This window comes from Anas platyrhynchos, chromosome 20 (genome assembly GCF_047663525.1).
Source record: "Anas platyrhynchos isolate ZD024472 breed Pekin duck chromosome 20, IASCAAS_PekinDuck_T2T, whole genome shotgun sequence".
Taxonomy (NCBI): domain Eukaryota; kingdom Metazoa; phylum Chordata; class Aves; order Anseriformes; family Anatidae; genus Anas; species Anas platyrhynchos.
Window position 1 is genome coordinate 10,963,879 of NC_092606.1, and position 25,238 is coordinate 10,989,116.

Here is a 25,238-nt window from a genome sequence, read left to right on the forward strand (position 1 = left end):
GGCGGGGGGGGCTCCGCGGGCCGGGGCCGGGGCCGGGGCCGGGGCCGGGGCCGGGGCCGGGGCCGGGGCCGGGGCCGGGGCAGGGGCCTCGCCTCCTCCCTCCCTCCCGGGGCAGGCCGCCGGCAGATCTCTCCCCGGGGCCCGGGGCCGGCCCCGCCGAGCCGCAGCCCCGTGCCCGGGCGGCTCCGTGCCCTGCCCTCCCCGCGGCCGCCCGGTTCCTGCCCGGTTCCTGCCCGGTTCCTGCCCGGTTCCCTGCCCGGTTCCCTGCCCGGTTCCCTGCCGGCCCTGCCTCGCCCGCGGTTCTCCGCTCGGCCGGGGCTGCTCGGAGCCGCCCTGGTCCCGGCGGCGGGGGCGATGCCCGCAGGGTGCCCGTCCCGGTGCGGGCAGCGGGGCCGGGCCCGTCCCTGCGGCCGGCGGGCTCCTGCCGCGAGCCCCCCCCGAGGCGCTGCTGCTGGCGAGGCGGAGCTGCCCCCGCTCCCCGCGGCCTGTCCTGAGAGGGAGAGGCGGCCTCAGGAACCGGCCGCTCGGTACAGAAAAGGGGCCAGAGGTAAAACGAGCTCGTTCCCCGGGCACGCGTGGGGCTGAACGGGACGGGTGCGTGGGGTTGTGCTGGGAGTCGCTGAGTGACGCCTCGCAAGAAAACCCAGCAGCGTAAACTAACCTGGAGTGTTTCTGCATGGGAGGAAGGTGAGCGGGAAAACATCTCCGTGCTGTGTACTTGCACAGGCTCCCAGGGTGAATACGTCCCGAGGAATTCATAACTGGCAAGCAACTACAAACAAAAGTTTGTACCTTTTTCTTCCGTCCTTGCTGGCCCACCCTCCAGTGCAGCTTCATTGCCCCACAGTTCTCCGTCTGTTGGAGAGCTTCGGGACTTGGATGTGGTCTCACCATGGCACTGTCATGGTGTGCGGGGAAACATCAATGTCTGGGAATTTGGACAGCGGTGAACGGAGGAGAGAGACAATTTAAAAAAATTACCTTGCTCCTAGCAAGTTGGGTAACAGATGAATTCCTGCTGGCAGTCCTGGCTCACCCCCAGGATGTCTGTACCACTCCTGAGCTGGGAGGAAGTGATCCACATGCCCGCATCCCGCTGCCCCTCCCAGCTGTCCTGTGGAGGCGGCTGCTCTCCCCGCGGCCCAAGGATAGGATTTCCCTGCAGAGGGGTCAGATGATTAGCTTATAAATAGTAAAATGCCTGTTCAGGACTACGAGTGGCGTGGTTGGGCCGCAGCCTCGCTCCCTGTGCTGCTGCTCTGCCTGCCCAGTGAGCGCAGCCTCGTCTGCGCCTCGGAGTGCGAGCCACCTCCGAGCAGTAAGGTGGGCATTCCGGCCGAGGTGGTGAACTGCTGCAAGCGTCGGCCTTTGAGGAAGGAAGCTGCCCCACTGCGAGGCGCTTTGGCTCTGCAGCCAGAGCTTTGCAGCTGTTTGGAAAGGCTGCGGCCGTGGCGATGCCCTGCGTCGCTGTTACACACTGAGGTGGTCTCCGGTTACTTGCTGGCGCATTTAACTGGGAGCCTGAGTTGAAATGAAACTGAAACACGTTTAGGGGTTGAATCCCATGTGATATGTGCCCGTTTTCCTGCAGGAGAGTGTTTATTCATGTGGGGGAGCCCTCTTCTGCCCAACCTTCCTCGAGCTGAGGTTTTGTCGTGGAGCCGTACCCAGCTTTGCTCCTGAGCTGGGGGAGCCCCTTCCCCTTCTGCAGGGAGCTGTGCTGTGCTAGGGACTGGGAATGGCTTCGTGTGGCTTTGCAGCATCCCTCTGCAGGCCTGATTGATCTGTGTGGGGTAGGTTTGAAAGCAGTGCCGTGGCTTTCACAGGGGATACAACGAAGGGAAGTGGCAGAAGCAAAGCTGAGGAGGTGGCTCCTGCTCTTTGTAGTGGCAATGGCCTTGTTGTTGCTTTTTCTTTTGACTTGGTTGCTCTTTCTTGGTTGAGAGATTACCTCAAATTTCTTTTTCAAGAGGGAGTAGCCTGCCCATGACACATCTCTGGAGAGGAGAGTTACACGTTGGTATATTCTGATCCAGCTCACATTAAGTTACCAGCCTCTGAAGCTTCCTTTGCAGTTGTGTCTATTTGCAGGCACCTTATTCCTTTTAGCCTTTGGTTTAGAGCAATACCAGTCTTCCTTCCCTTGTGGATTGTATCCCTTATCTTCTAGGTGGAGCACTTGCTCCACAGCACGCTTGATACAGCTGATCTCATGCACTGGAAACCCCGTGAAGGTCAACTCTGCTGGACATGCAGAATGAGTTTTGCATTTGCCGCCACTTGTTTTCCTGGGGAAGAAAATGTGGCGCTCTCTCTTGCAAGGGTGCAAGACTGGAGGGCTGGTGACAAGGACTGACAAGCTCAGCCTCGGAAATGGACTGGCCAGGAATAAGGTGGATGGGGCTGTTCCGATAGCAAAGTGCGGCCCCGTGCTGTTCACCTCCTGCCTGAGGCTTCACAAGAAGCCAAATCTGGTGGCATTTACTGAGGCAGGCGACTGCTGACTGCAGGCAGCTCCACCCCTCTCTGGAGGAGTCCGTCCTGGCAGCAGAAACATGGGTGGAAATCACGACTTACCTGCTTGGGGGCAAAGTCTTGTATCTGAACTTAAGCCCACATTCATGGTAGTATATCCTCTAGAGCTTTCTTCCGTTCCATAGCTCGAGCAGCGCTGACTAGGGAGCGGACTTGTTCCTTTTCCAGCCCGGCCAGTTCTTCGTTGCAAAATGAGGTTTTGGAATTGCTCACTCCAGCAGAGCGTGCGGGGACACGGCACTGCTTGCGAGTGACAGCTTTATGGTAAGGACCCTCCAGAACCAATTCAATTGCTTGCTCTTTGCCAGTCTTTCTCTGATGTTCTCTGTTGAAACTGAGAACCGCTCGGAGCAAAGGGTGCAGTTTGCATTGTTTCTTCTGGAAGCTTCAGAGGCTTTTTTGTGTTTCAGCCTAGGAACTCGTTACAGTAGCCAGCTTTCTCCTAGTGGTTGATTTTCTTGTGGCAACCCAGCATCAGTCTATTCGGTTGCCTCTGTTACTTCAACTGCACTGCCTGCCTTCCCAATATTATTATTATATATATATTTTTTTAAGTCTTTCAAAGTAATCTGCAGAAGCACACTTTATTGCTGGTGCATGACTGGCATTCAGCACTCAGCACCGTGCACACAGTGTGATACAGCCGGGCAGGAGTCTGTTTAGCTGTTTTAATGTGGAAGAGAGAAGCTGCTGCCTCGCTGAGTGTCTCGTTTACAAGGCATTGCACCCAGGTTTGAGGACACCTCACCAAGGGTGCTTGGTGAGAGCGCAGCCAGCCATGGCACAGCTCGCCTGGCAGCACTGTTACCCGGTGGGCCTCGTGTGGCCCGGGATGCTCGGGTGGAGGTGCAGGTGGATGTCTGGAGCCGTGCAGTTGTTGCTTCTCACCCCAATCAGCATCGTCTCAGCTTGTGCTTACTTCTGCTTTCTGACCGGACGGCATGCCCTGCTCCTACCTCCCACCAGCTGCAGCTGCCCCGGTGCCTTTGGTCACATCTCTTGTTGTGGCAGCCTGGATTTCCCACAGGCTAAAACTCTCCAACCTTAGTGAAAACTTTGGAGCAAGCCCAGTGTGTCTGGGTGCAGGCTGTCTGGACGCCTGTGCTGCCCTGACAGTCGGACTTAGGTAGATGGAAATCAGCCTTTTCAGGCAGGGAGGCTGTGCTCGGGCGTGTTTCTGTTCCCTAAATGGAGCAGGCTGAGATGGCTGCGTTTGGATGTGGGGAGAATAGCAGTAGTGTTCTTCTGGTGAGCTTTGTTTGGTGAGCTCCTCTGGAAGTATCAGAAATTTCTTAAGAAGCTATCTGCTGAGGCTGTGCCAGCTTTACCTTACCAGCAGCCTACACTTAAGTGCAGTTGTAGAAGCTTTTGGAGCGCTGTTGTCAACCTTTCTGTACCTTCGGGTAGGTCTGGGGCCTTGGCAGCCCCTGATCCTTCGGCAGTGCTCCTTCCATGCGCAGTGATGGACGCCAGGGTTTGTCAGAGCCTGATAGCTCTGTCTGTGGGAATTGCTCCCTCTGATGTTACAGTTCATGTTTACTTAAAGCTGAGGTCCTGGGGATGTGGGGAACCACCAAGGTGTGATCTGTGCCAGCTCCTGGGCAGCCCTTCCCCTGCTGTCCCACTGGGTTGGGACCCTGCAGAGGGATTAACTCTCCTGTTGCAGGGGTATCAGCTTTGCTTTCTGAGGACTTGAATCTTTTGTGCTTGCAGACCGCATGCCTCATTCTCCTCTGCAAACATCTCTCTCACCTGTGCGAGGCTGTTCATCACCTGCCTGGTATGCAGGGGAGAGCTCCTGCTTCTGGAAGGTGCCAGCACCTCATGTTTCTTTGTCAGGGGAGCTACTAGCCTGCATTTTTCCTTTCCACACCCTTCACAAGTGGATGACAGAGGCAACCACCCTGGGAAAGGGGAGCTCCCCATGCCCTGCGTGCCTTCTCTGGGGGACGGGAGTTCCCCCATGGATGTGTGGGAGCCCAGCAAGGGTACTCAGGGCCAGGAGACACCTCAGGGGCCAGGAGACACCTCAGCACTGCTGGGCTCGGGTGGGTGCTGGAACTACGCAGTGCGGTGCCCCCGTACAATGACTTATTACCAGATCTCGGGAGTTTTATCATCCCCAGGACAGCCCAATGCTGAGGGCCCTGTGTATCCTTCCCTCTCCCAGCTCCTGACCGCTGCCCTTTATAAGGGCCTTGTTGCCTCTAACACAGAAGGTGAAAAGTGTCTCGGGCTCTGAATGCGTTACTGATGTGTGCTGGGCTTTGATGTCCACAACCAGCTGCTTATGGGAAGAGGAAGTCCCTTGATTTCAAAGGAGAAGTGCTCGTCTAAGCTGTGAAGTCCCTATTTTCTGGGGGGTTTTTGAACCTGTAAGACGTCACTGCAGTGGCTGCTGTCACCAAAGGCACACGCGGGGCGTTGAGCAGGAACATGCGCCCTGGCAGGAGGGCCCGAGGTAAGGGAAGGGCCGTGGTGGGACACTCCAGGGGCTGCGGGTACGTCCAGAAATCCCTGAGGGGCCCCGGAGCGAGTCCCAGCCTTTCCCTCTAGCTTTTTCAGATCGCACCACGGCTCAGGGTGATGTCAAACGCTCCTCGGTTCAGGAAGCCTTACAGGCACTGTCCTCGGCAGTGGTGCCTTGAAGAAAGGCGTCGCTGCGGCTGCTTTTCTCCGATCCTTCTACTGGTGTGACCTCCTTGGTCCTTCAGGTGGGCGTCTGCAGTGCCAGCCATGGTGCGGGGGTCTGGGGGAGGCAGCACCTTTTAGATACTTGTCCCAGGATAAATTGTTCCTTTTCTCATCTCTGAGTGGCTGCATAATGTGGTGGCACTGTGAGCATCGGGCTGCCAGCCCGCAGTGAAGCCCCTGCAGTGCTCAGAGACAAGTACACTATCAGAGAAGGAGCTGAACGGGCAGCGCTTCTTTATGAAGGATCAGCCGTGCCCTTTAGCGTGCTTTCAGCTGACTTAAGCCAGCGTGCAAGGTGCTGTGGTGCCGTGCTCGGATTGGGGTGGCTCAGAGGCATGCTGCAGGGACCTGGGCAGTGGGTGCAGGGCTGGTTGTGCCAGTGGGCAGGTGACTCGCACCGCTCCCTCCCGTCCTTTGCACCTTCTTGGACTGACACGAGATAATTTCTTACCTGCTCTGTTCTTTGCTCTTTCCCCTCTCCTATTTTAAAAGCTAATGGCTGCTGCCTACTGGCTGTGCTCCCTGCCCTTCCTCTCCCAGGAGTGTCACCCCTGGCATGCCAGCAGGCAGACTGATTCCCCTGCTGCCTCTGCCTCCTGTTGCCATCGAAAGGGGGTGGCCAGGTGCCCCCGGATGCTGGGTAAGAGAATCCTAGACAGAGCTGGCTTTGCTCAGCAAGGAGAGTAGATGGAGATTGTTTTCATGTGATAAAGCCGTTCAATGCAGAGGTTCTGTGCAGATAATCAAACTGCCTCACTAGAAAGCAGGGTGCTTTCTCTGCAGTTGCTAAATGAGACGAAAGAGGAAGCGAAAGTGTTTCAGTACTCTAAAGAGAACTAACAGTTTTGTTTGATAAAGCACACACGTAATGAAAAGTAACCCTCCCCTCCCTCCCTCTCCCCTTCTCTTTCTCTCTCTCTCTGCTGCATCAATAGCTCTTTCTGCTAGAGGAATTTCCAGCAGTGTGACAAACGATACAACCTGTGGGCTTGTCTTCTCTTTTTTTGCAATACAAGAGGAAGTTACTTGGACTTCTCAGGAAAGGTTCAATAGGTCTGCTCCTCTAGCAGGAGGAAGTCACATTTTCAGCATATTTTACTAATGACGAAGCAGCCAAAATCAAAGCCTGAACGAGCACCCAATTCACACGGCAGAGTTCCCTGGAGCACAGGGCACCCAGAGGAAGGGTCCTGATGTGCTCATGCTGCAGGTGGCTGTGCTGCTGCTCTGGCTTCCCCTCACTGCCCCGAAAAGTCACAGAGCTCCAGAGTTACTGGAGCAACGACTGGGAAGCAGGATGCCTTTTCCAGCACCGTGCCTCTGACTTCTCTCAAAGACACAGCTTTCCGCTCTGCCTGTTTTTCATTACTGCTGGTATCCAGAGCTATTGTGTTGCAGCCCTGGGTGCTAGCTTGTGTTGCAGTGCGCGTGTTGAAATGAGTAAGTGGTGCTGGGGAAATTCTGGCTTCAGCTGAAACTGCTGCTGGGTCTGCCGCTGATTTCAGCAGGCCTGGGATATCAACTGTTCGTGTCAGTGAGGCGCTGGCGTGCAAAAGGTGGCTGTCTCGGATTTAAGGAAAAAAGAAAAAAATCCCATTGCCTTCTGAGTTGGTTTTTTTTTTTTTTTTTGTATTCAGATATAGCAAGTCTGATGTATTTCATTTTTGGCCTAAATCTCTTTGAGGCAGGAATTCAATGCTGACGAGTTTTAGTGCAGTCAGTTACTTAAGGTAAGTGATCGCAGTCACTGCTCCTAGCGTAAAAAGAAGTTTGTATTAATTGCAGCAGATGAGTGTAAATCCTTTGGCTCCTTTTAGCATTGAGCTTGTCGTGTGACTGTCCCCATGCCCTGTCCTGGGCAGCGGGGAGGGGGCTCTGGGTGTGAATTTGTGCGGCTCATACTGTCAGATAAGCAGGGGACTTGCTATATATATCAAATTACCTTCTCTTTCCTTTTATTGATTGGCTAGGGATTTCCCTTTCTAAGCATGTCTGTTGAGAGGACGTCATGGGCAGTACTGTTTTTAGAAGTGGTTAAGCTCATGGTAGAGGGCAGGGGCCATAGCAGTTAAGCTCACCTGAATTTGCTGTCCTGCCCCATGGTTCGAGGTGAGTTGGTTCATGAAAGCAGGTTAGCGTGCAGCACAATCCTTTGACATGATTTTCACTGCTAAAGCACAGAGCTGTTCTGAAGGCTCCAGACACCTGGAAATGAAAGAAGACCAGGGACTCCAGGCTACTCTTCTTAAACCAGAGACTTCACGGGACTGGGGGTGGGAAGGGGGAATCCTTAAAGGCCGATGTAGGTGTTGCTTGGGATTGGGAGGGTACAATGAGAGACCCAGCCTGGCGCGAGCCTCTTAAGCAGGTTGCAGAGTCCCGTGCTGCGTGCACCTGGCCAGGGACAGGGCAAGGGGAGGTGGAGGCTGCTGTAGCTTAACCAAGTGCCCGTAGGCCGCTGAGCCACCAAACCCCACAGTGTCTCAGGACAGGTGATGTTACAGGGCGTCCGGTCACCCGGACAAACAGCAGTACTGGCTTTCTTTCAGACACTTCCCACTGACTGTCACAGCTGGGCTTTGGGTGCTTGCAGGTGGGTGCCAGTTTAGATGCCAAAGGCACCCTGCCTGGCCTCTGGCTCTTAACTGAGGGGAATGGTTCTCCTGTCAGTCCTGCCCTCCTCCTGCTCGTGCCAGGCAGATGCCTTTGACACCCTAAGACTTGCAAATTAGCACCTGTTGGGGATGTTTATGTATCTGTGTGAAAGTAATAGTAGTTGTATCCCTAACACCAGCAGAATCTGGGCTGAGTTTGTGCTGCTGCTGTTTAGTTGACATTATTTTAAAATACCCAGGTTGTTGGTAGGAGCTCATTGCAGCCCAGGTGCCCCAGAGAGCTGTGAGCTCAAGGAAGCTGGGGAACAGGGAGAGATGGGATTGGCACATTTCAGGACTTCTCTTTTGATTTTTGAGCCTTCTGGTGCATTTGGGTCACATATTTCAGGTTTTTTTTTCTGTTTTTTTTTTTTTTTTCTTGTACTCACAAAGACTGTCTTTCAAAGAAAACGCCAGCTGTCAAGGACATTACAAGTTGATGGGAATTAAAATGCACAGGCTTCCGATGAGTAAGAAAAATGAATGTTTGCAGGGAAACCAGGTTGAACAGTGCTTATGCAGCCTGGAGACTTGGGATGTGACCTCAGTAGCACAGTCACCATTTCCTTGAAGTTGTTGCTGCTTCCTTCCTGAGATTGAGTTAAATCTGAGAGCAGAGCAGCACGGAGAGGTAACAGGGCTGCCGGAGTCTGAGTGACTGGGAGCTCAGCCACCTCCTCCACTCCCTGAGGCACTTAGGGAGCAGCGTGTGTTCCCCAGGGCAGCCCAGCCCCTGAGAAACCCTCCTGGGGTCCTCTGCAGCCCCAGGCAGCACCCACGCTCTGGTGGGTGGCAGGGGCTCTGCGTTCCCTCCCTGGCTCAGGCCTGGCTCTGGAGCTGCAGGCAGAGGATGGGGAGAAGCAGGCACCTAGAGTGCAGCTGGGCCCGGTCCATCTGCACTGCTTTGGGTAGGGACCAGGCAATTGTACTTGAATAAAGGCCTGATTGTGACTTGAAATGTCCCGACTGCTTTTATAAAGAAAAGCAAACAGAACCGGAGAACGGGCTGGAGTTAGAGGGGGCGTTGGAAATGCTCACCGAAGTCCCGCTGCACTTCCCATCTCCCTTCACTCAGGGGCTCTGAAGTCCAGCACAGAGCCTCAGTCTCAAGCCCCTTCTGTGCCTGGTCAGGAGGGTCTGGAAAAGGTCAGGAGGGTCAGGTGGGGTGGGGGCCCTTTAGTGCCACGGTTTGGGGTTTCTCCGAAGGCCACTGGAGTGACTGAGCGGCCTGCTTCGCCCTCTGCTGCTCTCAGCTCTTCCGCGGCTGTCACCGGAGATGGATCGCTGCAGCGATAACAGCGCGCGGGGCCGGTGCCAGTCCCTGTTCTCTGCCAGGTCCTCAGGAAGATGAAGGAGGTGGCAGAGGCAGCCCTGGCAGGGGAGCATCCCCGGCGTGCTGCTGCCACCTGGTGCCACTGGCTGCCCCCGGCCCCTCGGCTGCTTCGCCTGCAAGCGAGGCATTGCGTGGCACCGCCGGTGAGAGAAAGGAGGTGCTCTGGGTATGTGTGGCTTTGTCAGCGGTCACCAATTTCCCCTTGAAACTGTGACTTTGCTGTCATTAATGTAAACAGTGGAGCTGATTGGCAGGCAGGCATGCTGCTGAAATTAATTACGTGTAAAGTCATTGCAGTGGCGGATGGATGGCAGTGCTCCTCAGGGGTCTGGCAGAGCACAGGCTCTGTCCTCGTCCCTTGTCATCCTGCACACTTGGGTCACACCTGGCTGGCCTCTGCCCCCAGAGGCATTTTTCAAATCCTGGTGGTATGTTCCTCCCCCAGGCTCTTATCCCATCTGCTCATTTTCACCTTCCAGCTCTCTCCACGCCCCATTCTCTGCCCCAGCATCCTTCTCTCCTTTCTGCTCCCTTCCTTCCCCCTCAGCCCCTTTTGCTTCTGCCTCGAAACTGCGGTGCCCCAGGGCAGCCGGCTCAGCTCAGGCCACCCCCTCTCAGTGCACTTGGCTGCTCTGCACACAGCTCTGGGATCTCCAAAGCTCCCATCTTCTTCCTCCTTCTCTTTTTCTGCAGAGGATCTTGTTTCTTCCGAGAGAATATGAAGTGCAGTGCCAGCGTCCCTTCGTGCCTCCCCACACTTCCCGCAGCGCTCTGCTCCTTTCCCTGCGGCAGGCACAGCGTCTCTTCGCACCTCTGCCCCCTTCCTGTCTCATCTGCCTCTGAATCCTTGCCCTATGCAGTAAACTGTGTGGTCTCTTGCTTAAAGCAAAGCCACCTGTGCTCCTCTTCACCTCCCATGACTGACTTTTTCCTTCCTTCATTACACCCCCCATGCACAGCCAGCTTGGGCTGACATCCCGCACGTCTCCAACCCATCTTTCCCCCTGCACCAGAACTGCTGATACAAAAACCTTGAACTTGGCAGGCTCTCTGATTTATTCTTACCTCTTCACCACTCAAGAGGTTCAGCTCCCTGGCTCCTGAAATCCCTTCCCTGACCTCACTCTGCCCCTTCCCACCCCCTCTGCTGCTCTTCCAGCATCTTCTGGGATTCACCTGGGTCTGCTCGTGGTCCTCGCATTGTCCCATGCTCTGCCTGACCTTGCCTACAGGCTCACGCCCAGCCACCCTCTGCAGGTGGCGTGCACGTGCTGTTTCTCCCCCTCAGTGCCCAGGTCTCAGTCAGGCTGCTCACCTGTCCCGCTGTCACCTGTGAGAGTCCCTGGCCACTGGCAGCGCTGGGCCTCCTGCCCACCACCCATGCTCTGTGCTCGCTGGCATGGAGCAAGTCCCCAGTCCGAGTGCTGTTGGCCCGCGTGTCAGCCCAGGTTTGTGCTCTCATTTGTGTCTGAGCTCTTCTGCAGAAGCTCCAGCACAGGGGGTACAGGCGGGGTCTGGCCACCGCAGGTGTGCGAGCTGGCAGTGCCATGGGCCAGCTTGGAGCAGGACAGACTTCAGACATCCTCACTGCACAGCTTCAACTGGGCTGAGAGAACGAGGCTTGGAAACAGCCTAATCCAAGTATGGTTTTGAGGGCCAAAAGGTGAAGTTCTCCTTAGGAGGGTGCTGTGCAGCCAGAAGTACTTACAGCTTCGGCAGCTTTCCCCTGTCTCTCCGCGATCCTGCATGTCCTGCTCTGGCCTTTGGGTGCAATCCCCGTGATGGAAGCCTGGGTGCTCCTGCTTTGAACGCAGGAGGAGCTAAACCAGTTTTCAGGGACGTCTTCTGATGGTTCTCTGTTAACACGAAGCCTAACAGTCTCAGGGCATTTTAATCATGAGCCAACCCTCCAATCAGGAAGGTTGGGGCAGTGCCTGCGGGTCCGTGTCCTGCTCCTCATTTGTCTGGAACTGAGGAGGTGAGACCGTCCCGTCCCGTCCTAGGGGTGGGTGATGCTTGTGCAGCGCTGCAGGGCCAGGGACAGCACCCTCCTCCACAGGAGAACGTTTCCTGCCTCCCAAATCCCGCAGGAACAGTGACTTTGAACGTGAAATTTGCTCTGTGATCCCAAGCCGCTGTTCTCCAGGTACCAGCAGCCGGAGCTGCAGGGTGCTGAGGGCATCCTGGGCAGCGCTGCTTACCCAGAGACCTGTGGGGATTCGCTTAGTCAAACTGGAAGAAAAGGTATCTGATAAACTGTAAAAAGGCTGGCTTTGTCAGAAGCTTGATGGAATTTATCCAGTTCTGAAACTTCATCTATCAGTAATTGGATTGAGTTATATCCTTGTCAGCAGAGTTGCCCAGAGCTGAGCATACTTTGCATAAAAAAAACGTACTGAGCAAGTTGTCTCGATGTTTTTTTAAGCTGTGTACACAAGCTTGTTTTCCTTCAGATTACTTTGGTCCCTCTGCTGTGTGCTTGCTGTCTGCACTTTGGCCACCTGGAGGCAGCCCCAGTCCTGGCCCCATGATGCTGGGGACAGGAGCACGATGCTGGGCACATGGGGGCAGAACTGCCCTCGGGTCACCACCTCAGCCAGTGCCCCATTAGGTATCGTTGCGGCAGGCTGCCTGCCCCTTCCTTGTTCCTGCTGCCCTTCTTCACCTGCCGGGTATTCTTGCTCCGCTGCACTCGTACCCGGCCCTGGTCATGCCCACACACAGGTAAATTGGGGTACTTCTCACTGCAGGGTGAGCTGAATGCTTTGGCCCACTTGCCATCATAATTCAGTATTGCGGAGATGGTTCTGAACCCTGGTAGCCCAAGCTTTTCTTTTGAATGTTTATTGATCAGTAAAAGTAAAAAAAAAATTCTTGTTGTTGAAGACCAGCTGTTAGTGGCCTTCATTAGGAGCAACCCTGGGACCTGCAGTTTCACTTAAAATAACAAAGACTATTCTGTAGAATCCACTTTGCATGTAACCGAGTGGTCTGACAATTGTATTTTTAGCCTGTAATTAGTTGAGAGGCCTGAGATGGCTGTTTTTTTTCATTTGGGATCAAAATAAGGCTAATTGGACTCCTGGTTGTTTCTTCTAACATCCCCTGTTTAATAACGGGACTGTTTTCTGCCATTAAGTACATTAGGACTAACTGCACTGTTTTCACTGAAATTAAACCAAAACCTCAGCCTGGGGCAGGCGCTGAGCATGGAGAGCCTCACTCCAGCTGCAAACAACCGCCAGCATTTCCTAAGCGGTGCAAAGAAGCCACAGGAAAGGCAAGCTCCCATCTTGCCTGGGGTGTGTGCTGAAATCTGCCCCGGAGCTTTGCCTGTCGTCTGCTGCCCTTCTCACCTCCCTGAGCTCCATCAGTACGGGAAACCTCCCCACGTGCGTGTGGATGGGCACAGCTCCTAAACCGCCGTGCTTCTCCCTCCCAAAGGACTTCATTCCCCGTAACATACCAGTGGCAGGTGCTCACGGGAAACTCCTCTGTGGTGCTTTGTTATTATTTATTATTTATTCCCCATTCCCTAAGCCTACATCACTGTAGTGAATCAAGCTGCACTGAAGACAGGGCTGTTAAGGTTTTCCTGAGCTTTTCCATGCAGCTGCCATAAATAGGTGCTGGCTGTTTATTTTCACAGTCCTGAGCGAGGTAGGCAGATGCAGAAAGCGAATGTTTCTTCCCATTGTTGACAGCCTAGCTGTTAGCTCGTGGAGTCAGGTTTTTCAGAGCACACACGCTTGATGCATTTGGATGTTGACTTGCAAAGTCAAACAGGTATTTGAGCCCGGAGCTGGAATTAAGAAAATTCCAGGGGAATTTTTCCTCCGAGGAGAATGGAACCAGGCTATTTGGCACCCTCAGCATTGCTCCCAGCACCTGCAGCAGGTGAGGGCAGAGGTTTCAAGATTAATTCCTGTCCCTGTCCAGTGCTGCTTCGGTCTCTGCCTCTCTGTTTTGCACTAAGAGAGACAAAGGTCCCTTGAGGAAATAACACCATTGTGTAACCCGCCTGAATCACGTGCGCAAGAGGGCTGTGGGGAGAACAAATTAAGGTTTTATGGGAGCTCTCAACTCTGACACTTCCTTGTTATCTGAGGGCTTGGCTCCGAGATTAATAATCCTGGAGAAGGATACAGGCTATAAAAACATGAGAACAACACAAATTGTTTTCCTGCTTCACCCAACCCAGGTCTGTTGGGCAGCATTGCGTGAGCCCTGGGGAGAGCAGTGGGCATCGTGCTCCTACCTCTTCCCCAGCTTCATCCCTTGCCTCTGCTCCCCTTGTTGTTTATGCCCAAGCCAAGGTGGGCAAATTAGCCTGTGGCCAGGCCCGGTGCATCCCCTGCAGCTGTGATTTTAGGGCAGCTTCCGACCTGGTGGGCTTAAGCAGGATTTTAGGGGAACCCGGCCTGCATGGCGTGCTGCTGCACAGTGTGTGACCTCTGGGGAGAGTGGGGCGGTGGGACAGAGCCAGCCCCACGCAGCAGCCTCCGCGAGGAGGAGGAGCACCATGCTAAGTCCTGAGGCAGCAGACAGCATCAGTGAGGACAGCTTTGAGGTGCCGGTGGAGGAGCACGTGAGGCCGCGTGAGTGAAGCTGTCCGCAGGCCCCGGGCTGAGGAGGACAGCTGGGGGCCGGTGCCTTCGGGGCCTCCCGGCTTCCACAGGTCCTCAGGAAGGCCTTGCCTGGTGCTGCCCCGGCCTGCCCAGGCAGCGGGAGGAGGTGGCCACGTTCCTGCGAGCTGAGCTCACCCGGAGCAGCCTTCTCTCGGCCTCCTCTCGGCCTCCTCTCGCCGCAGCCTGGCGGTGGCAGCTTGGAGGAGCGGCCTGGTGCGGGCTGTAGCCGAGGAGAACTGCAGTTACAGCAGTTACACCAACTTCTCGTATGAGGGAGGAAGTGAGGAGCTCAAACGGCCATTAGCAACGATTTAATACATCGGTACAAAGCGTACAGCAGGAAAAGTACTCGTGTGTCATTCATCGTTATCAATAATTCAGATAGCTTCAGATTAGTGAACAAAGTGTATTAACATTTTACTTCCCTGGCTAATTATGCTGTTCACCTAATTTGTAAGTCCCTGCCTGGCAGCGGCTCCTCCTGGTGGCATAGTAAGCTACCACCAGTTGTTTTTCTCTATGTGAAGTCTGGTGTGAAGTGGCTCTTTTGCTAAATGGTGTGAAAATCCATTTTAGTTAGAAAGAGATAAACTGGATCAGGGTTTGATTTTGCAGTATTTGGCTTTTCTGTTTCCCTAGGACAAAACCCAGGGAGGTTGTGGCGTCTCCTCTGGAGATATTCAAGGCCCATCTGGATGCCTACCTGGGCAGCCTGCTCTGAGGAACCTGCTTTGGCAGGGGGGTTGGATCTGATGATCTTTTGAGGTCCCTTACAACCCCTTCAGTTCTGTGATTCTGTGAAAACACTCATTCCCATTGTTGTTTTTCATGCTTTGCTGAAACTCAGTTACCTGCTTTTAGATGTAAGGGAATATAGCAGATAAGTTTTGAACCCTTTCTGAAGTTCCCTTCCTTTCTCATTGTGTGCGTGGCAAGACATGAGAAATTAGCAGAAATGAGCTGAAGCACGAGGGCAGTTGCTCCTTTCGGATGGCGCTGCTGCAGGCTGTGAGCCCTGGGGCAGGGCAAGAGCTCCCTCCAGCACGGCCGTGTTCCTGGATGACTTGCATGCTTCTTGTTCTTGGGGAAGATTAAATTTCAGAAAGGAATTCTCATTGCTGGCATTTGGTTTAGCCTTCTGACGTGTAGGTGTGAAACCTCACGTAATTCTGTGCTGGGAAAGAAATCCCAGAGCGGAGGGAAAGTGCTCAGTAGATGTGCAGAAACTCTGCTGTGTCCGATGCAATGCCTTGATGGTGAAAGGAGGAGTAAATCACATCAAAGAGAACTTTAGGCCCTCTCCAGTTCCACATTTTTTGACATTTACATTTTGTCTGAGGAGGGAAGAAAATCTTCACATGAAATGGTGGCAAAACTTACCCAAGGCATTGAACATCCCTGGAGCTTTGGCACACTACAGATGGCTGCTTGCTGCCAGAGGCTGGGTTTGGTTGGTGAGCTCAAAGCCACCTTCAGGCTATATTTAAAACTGAATATTTCTGGGAAAAAAAGAAAAAAAAAAAAGTAATATTTAAAAACTGGGGGGGACGGGGAGTGCAAGCGACACACGTGTGCTCTGCTTGCATGTGCTGAGGGTGCTGCACAGACATGAGTGGCACCAGGGACATGGGCGCACGGTGCACAGCAATTGTGATGATCTGATATCTCAAATGTCCCACAAAGGGTCCTCCCTAGGTCCTTGAACCCTAACAACCAGGTCTTTCTTCCCTCGGCTCCCTCAGCACGTGTTCCTCTGTAGAATGCCATGTTTTTTTCTGTCTCACTGCCGTTCAGGGCAGTAGTTCAGTGTGTGCTCCATTGTCTGACAGGAGAATGTTTCTCCCCAGCTACTTTTCTCCTGCCCTTTGGTAACATAAAGAGTGAAAGAAGTACTTCTACCCCGTTAATGAGCTTTCCAACTGTTAATTTTGAGGTTTACCCTTTACTAGAGCTAGAGGCTTGTACCACTTGATTTCTTGAGTGGGCATGGAAGTAAAATAAAGTGGAATTTGGGGAGGAGGCTGTGTCTGCTTCAGTCTTACACCCATGTTGCCCACAGATACAGTTCAGTTTCTCTGCCAGAGCCACTGTGCCATCCCCAAGGTGTGTTTCACACCTCTGGAGCCCTGGCCACCACGTGCTGGTGGGGAGCAGGTCCTGCGTGTAGTGGCTGACCCTTGGGACATGGTGTCTCCCCTGTGATAACGACTCTGATACCCAGCATGTCCTGGAAAGGGCGCAAAACAGAGGTTAGCAGCGATAAATACAGAGCACTGGCCTATTGCGCTCTCTTACTATAATTTTTTGTCTCTGTTCATATTGAGGTGTCATTGCTGTTGATCTGAATTTCTGCTCTGGGCTCTTTTGTTTGCTGCAGGTGTGTTTCGTGGAACAAGAGGAGACTGAGCTGTGATTGACCCAGGAGGTCCTGGACAGTGGCTGAGGATGGTGAGTACATATTCTAGTCCTCCTCTGTCCTGTGGTTTTTTTTTGTTTGTTTGTTTGTTTGTTTTGTTTTGTTTTGTTTTTCTGTGTGTGTGTGTGTCCAAAAATATGTCCAAATGTGAGAGAAAATACAAGAATTAGAAAGAAAAATACTAAACTATTGTGTATTATATATAATAATATAATGCAGAGAGCTCTGTAGTATGTCTGCAGTCAGGATGCTGTTGGCAGGAAAAATTTACCTCTAAACTTGTTATTGGAATATACTGGCAAGCAAAGCAAGTAAGACTGGAATCCTCTTCTGCCTCCTTGGACTAGTGATGTAGTCAATGATACTTTTCTTGTGCCTTACCGATTTATTTTTACTTTAAAAGTAAAGTTGGGATTTCTCCTTCTGTTCCACTATCACCTCTTAATGAATAGTTAACACCATGTTAACAATGTGTTTTGGTGGCACCAAAGTAGCAGAGATTTCACAATAATTTGTCAGAAAAAAATGTGGTTTAATAGAATCTGGAGGGACTGAAACACAGCCAAAATAGCCAGATTGCTGATGAACTTGAATAAGGTGACTCTAATGCCTCCAGCAAGAAAATATCCAAAATAAGCGCCATCTGATGAGAAGTCTTGAGATGAGGAATGTTGAAAGATAGGGTGAAGGTGTCTCTAGGGCAGTGCTTTGAACAGGAATTTGAACGTGACGTGGTGATACGCGTGTTTTACAGTGGGTGGGCAGCAAGTCTGTGCATTGCTGCAGTAGCAGTATCGTGATCAGCTTTATACTCACTGCTGTCAGAAGCATATCGTTATGTTGGAAGGAGAGCAGAGAAGAACAGCAGATGCAGTCAAAGGGCTGGAAATTCAAACAGAGGACTTGAAAATTTAGGTTAAACATGTCAAAAAAACTTGGCAGGCTGCTGAAGGAAATGGTGATGTCTTCAGTGGGATTGTCCCCCATGTGATCTATTAACAACTGCAATAGGAAAGGAGAATTGCTGTCTGCATTAATTGAACTGTCAGCTCTAGTAGCATAGAATCACAGAATATACTGAGTTGGAAGGGACTCACCACAACCATCAAGTCCAGCTCCTGGCTCTACCCAGGACCACCCAAAAAGTCAGACCATCAAAGCCTTGTGCAAGCACTTCTGGACCTCTGGCAGCTTTGGTGCCGTGACCACTTCCCTGGAGCCTGCTCCAGTGCCTGACAAGCCTCCTGGTGAAGAACCTTTTCCTGATAGCTCCTGTCTGAGAACAGCTTCCTGCTGTTCCCTCGGGTTGTCTCACTGGACACCAGAGATAGGACCCGAGGGAACGGTAGTTATTCATGCAGTAGTTTTGGTGTAGCCCCTATCCTCATGCTTCCTTACTTGGCTTAAGATCTCCTTTCCTCTCTTTTGGAAGAGCTTCTTGCCATGTTTCTGGTCGACTAGCTTGCTTTGGGGTGGAGAGATGAAAGTATACCTTTGTTGTAACCTGATAAAGCATCTTATACTCTGAGTTGGAATTATTCTGGTTTCAGATTGAAAAAGACCCAACAGTTTCTCTATATGAGATGGAGATGAGATTGATGCAGATGCATCCAAACGTTAATGAAAAATTGAACCTTTTTCTTTTCTTAAAATGACCTGATCTTATGCAACCTTTCCTAACGTGTCACAAACGCTCAAATGTTGCAGTGGCACTGGTAAAGCTAACCAACATCTGGATAATCCTGTTCCCTTTCTTTTGTATCTGTAGCAGAGCATCTCACTGTCAAATCTTGGAAATGTCTGGATCGTACTTTGTGTCATGCTGAATCACTGAAAAACAACCTGCTCTTACAAAATTCCTTGTTGTGTGCATGTTCGTGGCTGTCGAGAACTGACTTAGGTCAGCAACTCTGTCCCGGGGCTTGCTTCTCTTGCCCATACCTTTTCATGCCCAGGTTAGTGAGAGTGTGGGAAGTCAGGAAACCTACTCAGGTTCCCCTTTGTTGAGACAGGGCTGTCTCTGGGCTGGAGGCCGCATGTCTGTGTCTGATTCTGGTTCCCTGAACTTCCCTTGTGAAACTGGAAGGGTCATGCTGCTTCCTCCTAGCTAGCAGCCCTTGTGCTTCATGGTAACTGAGGCTGGGAGAACTTGCTTTACTCTCAGTGTCACAGGGAACCGATGTTCAGGGTACCACACAGCGTGTGGAGAGGCTGAGTAGACCCAAGCAAGGCTGGTTTGCAGCTATTCCAGATCGTGTAGTCTGAGAATCTCTAAAGGAGAGGACAGAGAGGAGGAGAAGTGAATGTATGTGTGGAAAATACATCAAAAATCCCTCCAGGTATGGTGGAAAAGGCCAGGGTCTACTGGAGAATGCTGCAGAGAGAGCCTGGGGGAGCATCTCTCTGCTGTACTCCCTCAAGTCAGGATCTGCAGCTCAACTTTGTAATCCTGAAACAATTTCCTGATGTTTTATTAGCCCTTGGTAGATTTTTTAATGGCCCTACCAAGGGCCATTAATTAATCTATCTGCTTTTCAAAACCAAGTAAAGATCTGCAGCTGTGCAGACCCTGGCCTTTTCCACCTTACCTACGGCTGTGACATGCTGTGCAAAGAGCTGTACTCCCAAGCTGTGGGCAGCAGCCCTGTCTGCCTTCTGAACCTGCTCCACATCGTTTCAGCTGACTGTCCCCAGCTCTTGTACTGGGAGTAGCTTTGAACAGTGGTGTTGCCTGTGTGCTGCTCCGTGCCCTTCCTGTAGGTCTGTCACGTTCCCCTTAGACAGCTGAAGCGCTCTGTTGTTTGCATCGTGCTCTGTACAGAAGGTGGCTCTTGCCTTTAATCCTTGTCTACACTCCCGAAACCTGTGTCCTTTATGGGGTGCATGGGCTGGAGCTTTAGACTTACTAAAAAGTTGGAATCCTTTACTTTTCACTGGGCTCCTTTCATGTGCCTTGGCAGATACATATCCTGAGCTGGCCCTTACATAGTTTTAACCTTTAGGAGTTTGGCTTCTTCTAGGCAAGAGGGTCTTCTTACGAATACCTGAAGATATCTTTACATTTTCAGAGGACCTTTTGAAAAGGATTTATGCATTTTTCATATTATACTCAAAAGTTCCTTTCTGGTCTTTGTTTTGTTTTTGTTTATTTTTCCTTTTGCAAGAAAAGAACCACACCCCCTCACCCACCGTTTTGGGAAGAGGGCATAGGCTTTCTGCCTCCTGGGACAAGGGGGAGAAAGCAACTTACTGTGAGCTGTAGAGATAAGCATTTATCCCCTCCTGCTTATCTGAGCTGCTTCCAGCAACTGAAGGTAGGGGGTAACTCTTACCCTCAGTGAGTCCTTCTGTGAGCTCTTCTGCAGGTTGTGACCTCTGAGCTCAGGGCAGGCCTGCTTCGGGTGCTGGAGGCTGGGCGCTGGTTCGTGGGCAGGTGGCTTCGGCCCCCTGCAGGGAGGGCTGCTTGGAGACCTGGTTCCCTGCAGGCGAGCTGAGCTGGAGTTAATGAGCTGTGATCACTGCGGTCAGAGGGCAAAGCACCAATGCCCTCTGGTTAGCAAGGGCATGCCCCAAAGCTGGTACCTTGCTCAGCAGCACCCCGGTGCAGATTGCTAGCTTCTTGGCCTTTTCTGCTGCTACAGGTCATCGCTTAAGAGCTTTGACTGCTTTGATTGGAAGAATCTCTTTATTTCTCCCCCAAAGATTAGCTGCTGATGAAAATAACCTTAAAGACAGCACTAGTGGTGGTTTAATCCTTAACTTTGGCTAATGGAAGTCGTAAAGAGCAACCAGCACCTTAATACATTACTTAAACTAACCCGAGGGGTAAGTCGGTGCGGGTGCAGCTCTAGCTGCATGCCATACAACTTGTGCTGCAGCATTCCCTGTTCTCAGCTGCTGTGGGTAGTGGGGCTGTCGAGATTTCCACCTCAACTTGTTCCCTTTGGAGGCTGCTGGCTGTTAGTAGGGTGAGGCTTTGCAGTTTAGCCATCCCGTCCCATCTCTGTGGCATATGGAGCTGTGTCATCCCTCTTCTCAAAGGCTTTCTGTGTTTGTTCGTGCTTGTGTTACGTGCTCACTTCTGGGCAGTTTTCTGAACAAGTATTAAATGTGTGGTATATCAGATCTACAACCTCTACTGTCATCTTGTAAAGATCAAAAGCTGACATTCGCCACCCCACTCCTGGTTTATGGGATATAAAGCAGTAACCTCTTCACACAAGTTTATTTATTATTTTTTTTCTGGAAGGCCATCTCAATGGCTCAGCAGCCTTTTGGTTCACCGAGGACCTCCTTAGGCTTTGAGGAAATGAACTGTTTTTGTAGAGAGACCCGAAACAAAGATGCCCTTCACATAGAGAAGAAGAGGAGGCAGAACAAGAAGTCCCATTGGCCACAGCTCATCAGCTGTCTGCATCAGCTCATGTAGATCCCCGTTATAGCAATTTATCTCACCCTGGTGCAGGTATCTGTGCTAAGCAGGAGGATAAATTTTGACTTTGGGACTATCTGCCCAAGACAGTTACCTCCTCCTGCTACGTTTTTTCCCCTGTTGTTTTTCTCCAGCTGGAGACAGGCCGGGGCAGCCCTAGGGACAGGGCTGTGGGTTCGGTTCTGCCATCTTGTGCAGCAGCCCTGGCTCTCTGTCCGCATGGGTTCTCTCCTCACATAACCCTGCAGTGACAAAAAGCCTGCCCTTAATCATTAGAAGTGGTAGAATTGGTGCCCTCTGCCTGATGTGAGGGTATTTACTGTCATTTTGTGAAGTGGAGGACAGGAGTCTGTTAGGATTGGGCAGATGGACCCGTTCTCAGAAGTCTGTCCAGGGTGATGGTGGTGGCATCCTGCAGGGGACGGGAGCACTTCTCCTCCTCCTGCCCTTCAGTTGCTTGCTGCCACCTGTCTGCAACAGTCACGTTTTACTGGGTGAGGGGTTGCCAGCCCTGCAGTGTTTCATTTGCACTCTTTGAGGCACTGCAGACTTTGCTCAAGTGGCCTCTTGTTCTGGGAGGGGGCATTGGGCTGTAGACCCGCAGAGCAGGAGGGAAGCTGCGAGGTGGCTCAGCAGGCGGGTGCTTGCTGCTTGCTGCATTGCACTCTCCCTGTCCTGTAGAGAGCTGGGCCACCTTTTGACACCGGGATGTAATTCAGGGTGCTGAGCAGCTCCAGGCCATGGGATTTCAGTGCCTCGGCAGCAGTCCTGTGCTGCCAGCACAGACCCAAATGCAGCCTCCAAATCCCTTCTGGGACTGCTAGCAGGTTGCAAGCTGTTTACCTGTGGTGTGTGAGTGGAGCTGCGCAGAGGGGAGGGAGGAGCAGCACAGCATGAACAATGTGCATTGCTACTGGGAGAAAACAGGGTTAATTACTACTAATTGGCCTTACGAACATGTTGACTGTATTATATTCAGCTCCTCTCTTCCTTGAAGTACACAAAGCCTTTAGGATTGTTGTGGTTGGGAGAAATGCGGGAGGTTTCTCTCTTCCCCAGCATAAATGTACATGTGCAAGACACTCAGAGGAGCCCAGTTACGTGAAAATAACCTTGTCTTCCCAGTTCAGTCGTACGGTTTTTAGTGATAATGGAGGGAACGCCAGCTGCTCGGCTGGGGAGACATCTGACTTGGCATTTAGGAAATCCCTTGAGTTAAGCCAGCTAAAAGGAGGCTGTCGGCGCCCTGTACTCCCTGAGCCTGCTCGGTGCTGCAGCTGTTTGATTGCACGGATGTGAGAACAGATATTTTGTGAACTAGGATGACTCAGGAGGCTAAATTTGCGGTAGGAAGAGGTGAAAGTGGTGGAGTTTGAAACTCTGCAGGCTCTTGACATGCTGCTAAGGCTTGGGGCTGGGTCTGCTCAGCCCCAGACTTGGCTCTCGGGCACAAATCCGAGTTGTGTGTGAGTTCTCTTCTAATGCTGCAAATGCAAAAAATATTTCTGTTGAAGCAGGGGAAAATCTATTTGTGGATGTTCAGGTCAGCTTAGGTTGGAAATTCAAAGTAATGATCTGACAAACAACCTCTTAACTCTGCGCAGCTGCAGCTTAGGTCTGTAAAGGTCCCTCTGCAACCTGAGCTGGAAGCAGCCCCTGTGCTGGGCCCTGAGCTGAGCTCTGTGTCCTGACCAGCTGGTCCGGAAAGTCTCAGAGCAGCTTGCTTACTTGCCTTGTCCATAATTTTGTGTGTTGTAAACACGACTCATACATTCTATGCACTCAGTACGTTAAAGAGCAATGTGTGCATTGACTCCACCAAAGAGACTTCAGTGCTTTACGTATTGACAGATGTATTTTGCTTTTCCCCAATGCATATCAGAAAAGAAAAGATGTTTTATGTCTTTTATAGCTATACTTTCTTTCCAGCATAAAAGACTTCTGCCACCTTTTGCTGCTCTGTTTTTTCAGCAGACTTCTGGCACTTACCCAAGAGGAGTACCCCCGGGGAACCGCTCAGATTTGGCCAACACAAATCCTTAACCTTGTGGATAAACCTCTGTTCTCCTGATGTGTTGACCTCGTATGTAGCACAGATGCCTTCGGGGCTGTGCTTTCTCCATGTCCTGCCAGGCAGCCCCGTTAGAGGAGAGCCCAGGGTGCCCCGTGGAGGCAAGGGCCTCTGAGCCCAGGCTATGTCTACTGTGACACCCACTAGGTACCAAGTAAATGTTGGACTAGGACAGAACCAATGGTAACGGTTACTGGGATTTTGTGGCTTATTCTTCCTCTGTGCTTTTGTCCAGCATCCAAATAGTGTAGCCTGTGTGGCCTTTGGGGTAGTTGGTTCACTTGGTTTCCCAGTGAGGGAGTTCATTGCCTGGGCTCTGCTGCCCTGCAGTGACACAGGACAGCACATCTGGGTGTTGCAAAGCTGTCCCTTGAGCAAGGCAGCTCAAAACAATCTAACCCTTAACAATTTTTGTGGAGAAATGCCCAAGTCTTTTCATGTGACTTGAAAGAACCTTTTGAGATGCTGTTGTGTTGGTGTTGGCAGTTAGAGCTGTCTTGTGGTGACTGTGGGGCAAGTGGGTCCTTGGGGAGCCCAAAGCCGTGTTCTGGTCCGCTGCCCCAGAAGGAAACCAGCTGGTCTGAGCAGAAGACCTGGGCCTGGGGCCTTGGAGGACTGATGAAGGGCTGGATGTTCCTTTTGTGTTTCAAGCAAAAGATTCTCACTTTTGCTCTTTATTTCCAGCATGCTAATCTCTGTCACCAAGATGCGGTGGCTCTGTAGGGTGCAATTTGGCTTCAAAAGCAGCAGCTAGGAAAGTAGTTCTGAGGAGGGATGCTGTCCAGGCTCAGTGCTGCTGCTCAGTGCCGAGCAGGGCAGGGGAGAGCAAATAATCCCAGCCGCCTCCTCAGTAGCAGGAGGCAGGGCTGGTGATGGGAACGGAGCATTTCCCCAGAGGCTCCTGTCCCGTGGCTTCTGGGCTGGGACCTAATGAGCCCATGGTCTGCTGTGGGGCACGAGGAGTGGCAGGCAGAGCGAGTCAGCCCCTGGGGATGCAGGGGAAGGGGCTGGGTGTTCAGCCCCGCGGCGCCTCCTGCACCGGAGGCATTCGCCCAGTGTCTGCACCCATTGCAAACCTGGCGGTGGGGAAGCTCCCCAGCGGAGCCACTGCCCAGGCCAGCAGTGAGGGGACCCGATGGCCCCGTGCCGTTGCCTGCGCCACAACATGAGCACCAGGAGAGCCGGTAGGAGCCAAACATCCTGCAAATCCCTGCGCCTGGCAGCTGCTGGGCAGCGCGGACGTAAAGGCTGGGGGACCAAACCCCCGTGGAGCAGCGGGGCAGCCCCTTTGTCCTCACCTCCCAGGCCTGGCAGGGAGCCGTCAGGCTGCCAGAGGCCGAAGCGAAGGTTTGCAGCAGCGGGCTGGAGCACAAAGCCTCCTCGCCGCTATTGTTCCCGGCATTCCCACCCGCGCCATCAGTGCGGCAGGAGCCAGGTGCCGCCGGGGAGGAGCGCCAGGCCCGGACTGCATCTCCCGGCAGCCCGCCGAGGAGCGGGGCCGGTGTCCACACGTCCTCGCCGGCCAGGTGCCGGCCGTGAGCATGGGGACGGGACGGGGGGAGCAGGGGTGATCCCCATCGGCCTCTCCATTTTCTGTCTCGCCTGTCAGGGAGACGCTTGGATGGCAGAGCCCTGCTCCGCTTCCCTGGGAGGTAGGTGGAGTCTGCCCGTCCTCCGCCCTCCCTCCCTCCATTGTCAGCGCAGCCGAGCGCGGCACCTGCTCGGGCTGCCCGCTGCAGGGATGCTCCTGCCCTTCGCCGAGGCACGGGGAGGCTGCGGAAATCCCTGCGCCAGGGCTCAGGAGCCGCTGCTGGCCGCAGCAAAAGGCCCAAGGAAGGAGATGCTCCTTGCGTGCGCCCAGCCCAGCTGCCGCCTCTGGAAATGAACATGAGTCTGCCAGGCCGCGTCTCCTGCTCTATGCTCAACTGCTTTGTAAGTGCTTTTTTTTTTTTTCATTCTTTCCTCCCTCCCCCCCCCTCCTTCCCTCCCCGTCTGCTCCATGTCTGCAAGCAGGGCGGTAAGCCAGCTCATCTCTCCAGCCCCCGTGCTGAGCCGCCCGCCCCAGATCAGGCCTGTCCTTGAGGCCAGGCTGCCTGCAGGTCCTGCTGCCCCGCACCTCCCTGGCTCGGCATGCTGCTGCATCCCCCTTGCGAAGGGGGAAGCCCTTCTCCTCCCTTCCACGTGCCCTGTGAGACGCTGTGGCCCCTGCTGTGGCTGTTCCACTCTCCTGCCCCAGCCCAAGGACACAGCAGGCACCAGTCCAGTGGGTTGTCAGCCAAAGGCCCTGGTGTGGGTCCTTGCCTGGGGCTGGAAAATGACCCCGCAGGTGCAGCAGACCCCAGGGGCACGGTGCGAGGCTGGGATGCATAAGCCCCCTTCCCATTCTGACCCTCCCTGCAGGCCATGCTGAAGGAGGGGATCCTGAGCTCTCTTTTTTACCTTCTGGGAAAGCAGTTTTCCTCAGAGGAGATCTGA

The 25,238-nt window shown here is 53.0% G+C and overlaps 1 protein-coding gene across 8 annotated transcripts in view; it reads left to right on the top strand.

Annotated features, from left to right (window-relative positions):
• The window catches only part of MTMR4 (myotubularin related protein 4), a 53,131-nt gene that overhangs the window by 130 nt on the left and 27,763 nt on the right, over positions 1–25,238 (top strand). Inside the window, exons 1-2 of one of the 8 annotated variants that reach the window (XM_038165653.2) lie at positions 30–547; positions 16,222–16,292. In XM_038165653.2, coding sequence (XP_038021581.1) covers positions 16,290–16,292 — 3 coding nt within the window. In that variant the 5' untranslated portion in view covers positions 30–547; positions 16,222–16,289. Of the gene's footprint in view, positions 1–29; positions 548–571; positions 688–972; positions 2,800–3,165; positions 4,997–5,062; positions 5,250–15,908; positions 16,094–16,221; positions 16,293–24,293; positions 24,696–25,238 lie in introns of those variants that run through there. The other 7 variants (XM_005015868.6, XM_038165652.2, XM_005015866.6 and 4 more) reach the window with 7 other exon arrangements.